Consider the following 6,112-nt stretch of genomic DNA (forward strand, 5'->3'; position numbering starts at 1 on the left):
CTTGCGTGCTCGACAGACTCTCATTTTTCCATTTCCCTTGACAGCCCACCCTACTCCCTGACACCATGACTTTACCCCCTGACACCCTTCATTTGCCATCTGAACCCCTACCTCCCTGACACCCCTTTACCTGCCATCTGACCTCCCGCTTTTGTCCTCTAGTGATGGCCTGGTGGGTTGGGTCTTGTCTTTGAGCTTCATTATTTTTACATCCTCACAATTAGGTAATGATTAAATGAAAAAGTTAAAAATTTAAAAATTTAACTTTTCCCGCAGAGCCTACCTTGCGTGCTCGACAAACTTCCATTTTCCCATTTCCCTTGATAGTCCACCTTACTCCTTGACAGTAGAGGTATCAAATCGTGTTAACGGGTCGTGTTCGTGTCGTGTCAAGGTATGTACATTACACTTAATGGGTCAACACAAATACGATCCGTTAAGGATTTCGTGTCAAAATTTCAAATCCGAACACGGCACAGTAAGATAACGGGTTGATACGGCACGACCCGTTAATGAATAAGAAATAAATTGACATGACACGACTCATTCCGTTTCAACCCATTTACATTAATAGATTGAACAAACATGATAAGACACGATATGATCCATTTAACTTGATTGATTTTATATAAATATTTAAATACAAATAATATCTATAAAAAATAAAAACTAACTACAGTATAAAATTACAATCCAAACAAATATGATCTATATAATTTCTAATAATATTCATTATTAAAATTATATCTCAAATATAATAAACAAAACATACAATGTAAATATATTAATGTTATAATCTCAAATATAATAAAAAATTAAAAATACAGATGTAAACAAATTTAGAACTTGAAGAAGGAAATGGGGCGTCCTCCTTGCCCTTTAAGTCTAAGGGTATAAAGGTAAATTTAATTTTTCTAACGGGTCATAACGGATTGACCCGTTAAATAATCGTGTCTTAACGGGTTAACCCGTTTTGACCCGAACCCGTTAAGTCTAAACTCTAACCCGCTTTTATCATGTCGTGTTCGTATTGAATTAACAGATTGTGTCATATATTACCACCCTTACCTGGCACCATGACTTTACCCACTGAAACCCTTCATCTGCCATCTAAACCCCTACCTCCTTGACACCCCTTTACTTGCCATTTGAACCCTCCCTCCCCCTTGTCCTCTAGTGATGGCCTGGTGCACTGGGTCTTGTCTTTGGGTTTCATTACTTTTACTCCATCACAATTAGATAATGATTAAATAAAAAAATTGAAAAGTTAAAATTTTAAAATTGAAAAGTATTTGTATTTTAATGATGTCTGGATGTTGAGATGAGATCAGATGAGATCAGTTGAGACTATCTCAACATCCAAACCAGGCCGAAGGGCTTGTTTGGAAACATAAGTCATTTCATTTCATTTCAAAACTTCTCATTATTATCTTCTCAAATATCACTAAAATACAAACACTTTTCAATTTTTAATTTTTAATTTTTTGTCTAATAATTATAATTTTTTTAAAATTTTAAACAAAACAAAAAAATAATACAACATATTTTTAAATTCTAAAATAAAAATAATATTAAAAAAATTAAATACTAACAATATTTTAACTTTATAATATTTTTATTCAATTTTTTTTATCTCAATTTTCAAAACACAATACAACATCTTAATTCAAACCATTTCATTATTCCATTCTCCAAATTATTCCCTAAGTTTCTAGTTAGTATAAAACATACCTTATTATAATCATTAAATAAAATGATCAAAATATTTCATTTAATATATATATGTGTGCGCGTGGAATGAGTAGTGTTTTTATATTGAAGTGGTGAAATTTTTTGGACGAAAGGGTACTATAAATAGGTAAACAGGAGTCGCTGCACATACAGGACATAAGTCAAAAGGATAAGACTATAGATCTACACGTACGGAACATTCACAAACAAGGTTTGTGGAGACCGAGCAACGTGCACGCATGGTTGGCTTTCATTTTCAAGAGCCAAAAGTGAAAGTTTTAGCAATATCTCAGTTAGCTTCCAAAAAACCGAGCGCTCCATGGAACCCTCAAACGCACACGAATCGGCACCAAAATCTGCGTTCGTTCTACCCGCCAATATTGTGCAAACTCTTCGTTTTTGGAGTCATTCCTCTCTCTCTCTCTCTGATCTCTCTCTCTCTCTCTCCTCAGTTGTCTTTTCTTCGTTCTCTATCCCATAGCAGGCAGGGCTTAAGGCATGGCGATCCCAGCTGTGCTTGTTGTTGTTCCTCTGGGCATAATTCTCATTCTCTCAGGCCTCATTGTCAATCTCATTCAGGTATTTGCTGTAATAACCATGCATTTGGTTTTGTTTATGCATGTCAAATTATTTTCCAATATTTTTCTTAGTTTTTTTTCATACGTGTCTTTTGCTACGTATAATTATTTAGCTTGTTTTCCAGTTTCGATCGGGATTCTTTCGGAAAGACTTTTTCTCATTTTTGATGTCTTACGTTTGGTAGTTTCTATTTCGAAATTATCACGATCATCAATATTGTTATTGTCACCATAATCATTGATTATTAATCCGATTCTGGTTCTACTTCTTCTACCTTGAAGGAAGATTGGTTAATGTTAGATAAAAAAAAAAAGAACGATTACATTGTATCTTTCCTTCTACAAATAAACAGAGCTAGCATTTTGAATCAATAATCTGGTCATTGGAAAAGGAATAAAAGAAAAGAAAAATATGAATAACTCATGAGATATTAGCCCAACTGCTTGCTTATTGAGATATTTCATGCATGCATGCATGGCATATTGGAAAGTTCCACGGTAATTGAATGGCTCCAACGTGCATGCACTGAGTCGTAATGGTATTTGAGTACTGCTTGAAATGAATTGGAGCTAGCTGATACCACAACACTGATGCCTGACGGTTTCATAATGATATATATGACACTAGATGACTTGAATTCCTTTTTGGGTTTATATATATATGATAGTCCCTTGAGAATAAAATGATAAAGTTGTAAGTTGAAGTATAATTTAGAGGTCACAAAAAAATTATCTTAAATGAGTTTCTTGAAGAAGGAATATTTATGAGTCTATGAGCTATAGTGGGTATGCTTGAACAAATTAACTACTGTGGTAGCATTCATGCATATATATATACATTTCTTCTTCAGGCAATTCTCTACATCCTTGTTCGTCCGATATCAAAAAATATGTATAGAAGGACCAACAAAGTAGTTGCAGAATTGCTGTGGTTAGAGCTTGTATGGCTCTTTGATTGGTGGGCTGGTTTCAAGGTGATTATTTCTTTCTTAAAACTGTTTATTCAATATTTGCTCATTTGAATTCATATTTATTTACATATATATTATTTAAATGCATGCGTCCCAGATTGGTTATGTAAGCTTAATTCATAATATATTGACAGGCGGCGACTAGAGAGTTGACAAGCTTAGATTAATAATGTGTGTAATAAGAAACTATGCCACTGGATATTGTTAGGTTATTCTTATAATTTGAAGAATGCTAAATATATATATATATATATATATATATATGCATGCTGGCAGAGAGTCAGAGACAACTTAACTTGTACTCCTACTCTCAATTATAAGTTATAAGTTCACAGCACTGGTTGTTTCATGGGTGCTAGCTGCTAGCTCTGTACAATTTGTTAGTAATTTTCCAAGATGTTGAATTAAATTATAACATCGCGTATTTGTTTTTTCTGATATATGTACAGATATCTGCTTACATACTAAACATTAACACTAAAACCGCTATAGCTTGAGAGATTGAAAATTTGTTTTGAATCATGCATGTTATAATCCAAGTGTGTCACATCGATCCAGGGACACTTGGATTTCCTCACTATTTGCATCTACTAGAGTTTTTAAATCCGAATTGCAGTCTAACAAGTTAGACTTTCTGGCTGCAGGTTGAGTTATATACAGATTCTGAAACCTTCCAATTACTGGGTAATATGAAACTTTCCTCTCTACTTTTTTTTTTTTTTTTTTTTTTTTTAAATTGTGAAAAAAGTTGCCAATTTAATATATGGTGAATGACCACCTTTTATTTGAGATATATTCAGGTAAAGAAAATGCACTTCTCATATGCAATCATAGGAGCGACATTGATTGGCTTGTTGGATGGGTCTTGGCTCAGGTGCTTACACTTGAGAACTAGAATCTAGATGCAACTCTTCTACAATACTGTGTCCATAGCTTCCTAATATTTCCATTCTTCAAAATCCTGCTAAAAGCCTAAAAATTGTCTCAATTCATGGAGAAAATTTGGAGTTTCTGATCAGGAGATAATTTGAGTGCCATGTATGCACCATATCTAGAACAGCTAGTTTAACATCAAAACTCAATTGCTCAACTCATCAAAACCCCACTCTTGCGCTCTTCCTTTGTCTAAGAAAAGCACAAGCATAGGTAAAAGTTGGCTCATGTATCTATTTTTGAAAGTTTTTGTCTAAAGACATTTGTTCCTCATGATGGACCTGAATTTATAAAAAAAAAAGAAGAAGAAAGAAACATATCAGGTGTACATAGGTACACATAGATTCACATGATCATTCTGTATGCTCCGTAGTGCATGCATGCATATATATATATATATATATATTCATGTAACATATTTTATGTTAATGTAAAAATAACATGTTGCCATATCTTGCGACAAACCTTAGTTGATCAATTGAGTAATAAATATACTGAATAGAGTCTAGGTTGAAATTGGAACATTATTTTTCATTTTACATAGAAACCATACTTCTTACAGCATGCATGGTTCACTGCTCCTTTTATTTTTCTTATTGGTGTTAACTATTACAGCGCACGGGCTGCCTCGGTAGTACACTAGCCATCATGAAGAAAGAAGTAAAATGTCTTCCTGTGAGTTCTAATATTCCTCTGCATTGAATTTGAAGAGTGAAAGTTCATGAAAAAATACACCAAAACAAAAGGATCTCAGTTGAATGTTTATTTTAGCTTTCATTGGCAATTAGCAAATCCAGCTTCATTGATGAAAGTAGTCGCACTGAAGATAATTCATGTAAAGATTTCTAGGCCTTTCTGTTCATGTTTTAGCGAGGGTGATAATATTGAATGTATTGTTGGATGTAACTGATGAAGTGAAAGAGAAAACAGATTAGTTCTGCCACATTGATTTGACTGAACAATTTGAATGGGAAAGAAAATACATCCTGGACTTTTAATAGTTGTATATGAGGAAACTAAAACCTGCCTGAACTGCAATAAGTGCTAAGCGAATTATTTGGTTTATTTAAGTTGAAATTCATTTGCTGGAGGCTGAAACAACAAAATTCGTAAGCTTTAACATACCACTGTTAGATTTTCCTTTGTTTATGTATTGTGAAACTTTGTTACACTTTAACATGTCTCTGTAGTATCTTATGGATCCTTAACTTTCTAGTACTAATTCCCCATTCCTTATTCAATGCATTACTCATCTGCTGTCTTATCTTTACTGTTGCTAGCTTATGATATATTTACTTCCTCTGCTCCAAATTCTTCTAGATCAATAGAATCATCAAAACCTCCACTGTAGTCCCTGTTGTCATAATTGTTTTGAATCATCCTATCATTAAACTCCAATGATCACTCCTTCACAATAAGTTACTTGGAAATTATATTTACTGTCCAGTTTATTCATTGGTAAATCTTTTTGATCGGGTTGAATTATTTGCCTAACTTTCTTATTTGAAGTTGCAGGTCAGAGTTTACGTTTCTATTTTTTAAATTCTTTTTATAAAGGGCTATAGGATATGGTAAATTTATGCAGATCATAGGTTGGTCAATGTGGTTTTCTGACTATGTTTTTCTGGAAAGAAGCTGGGCCAAGGATGAAGGCACATTGCAGGTATCCCTTTGATTCATTTGAAAAAACACGAATACAGCAGGATTGAATTGTGTTTGTCACATTTATATCCTATATGGTTCTTTGCTGCAGTCAGGTTTTCGAAAACTGGAGGATTTTTCCTTGCCTTTTTGGTTGGCTCTTTTTGTGGAGGGAACTCGCTATACAGAGGAAAAGTTATTATCAGCTCAGAGGCATGCTGTTTCAAGAGGATTGCCTGTTCCTAGGAACGTTTTGAT

The 6,112-nt window shown here is 33.7% G+C and overlaps 1 protein-coding gene across 1 annotated transcript in view; it reads left to right on the plus strand.

Moving 5' to 3' along the window:
* Positions 1-1,923: 1,923 nt before the first annotated feature.
* LOC108998682 (1-acyl-sn-glycerol-3-phosphate acyltransferase 3-like) overlaps positions 1,924-6,112 on the plus strand; it is a 13,237-nt gene continuing 9,048 nt past the window's right edge. The window contains exons 1-7 of the mRNA XM_035685513.1: positions 1,924-2,310; positions 3,161-3,283; positions 3,925-3,964; positions 4,081-4,154; positions 4,829-4,888; positions 5,799-5,876; positions 5,967-6,110. Of these exons, the coding sequence (XP_035541406.1) occupies positions 2,230-2,310; positions 3,161-3,283; positions 3,925-3,964; positions 4,081-4,154; positions 4,829-4,888; positions 5,799-5,876; positions 5,967-6,110 (600 nt within the window). The 5' untranslated portion in view covers positions 1,924-2,229. The remainder of the gene's footprint in view (positions 2,311-3,160; positions 3,284-3,924; positions 3,965-4,080; positions 4,155-4,828; positions 4,889-5,798; positions 5,877-5,966; positions 6,111-6,112) is intronic.

The sequence above is a fragment of the Juglans regia genome, chromosome 14 (genome assembly GCF_001411555.2).
Source record: "Juglans regia cultivar Chandler chromosome 14, Walnut 2.0, whole genome shotgun sequence".
Lineage (NCBI taxonomy): Eukaryota > Viridiplantae > Streptophyta > Magnoliopsida > Fagales > Juglandaceae > Juglans > Juglans regia.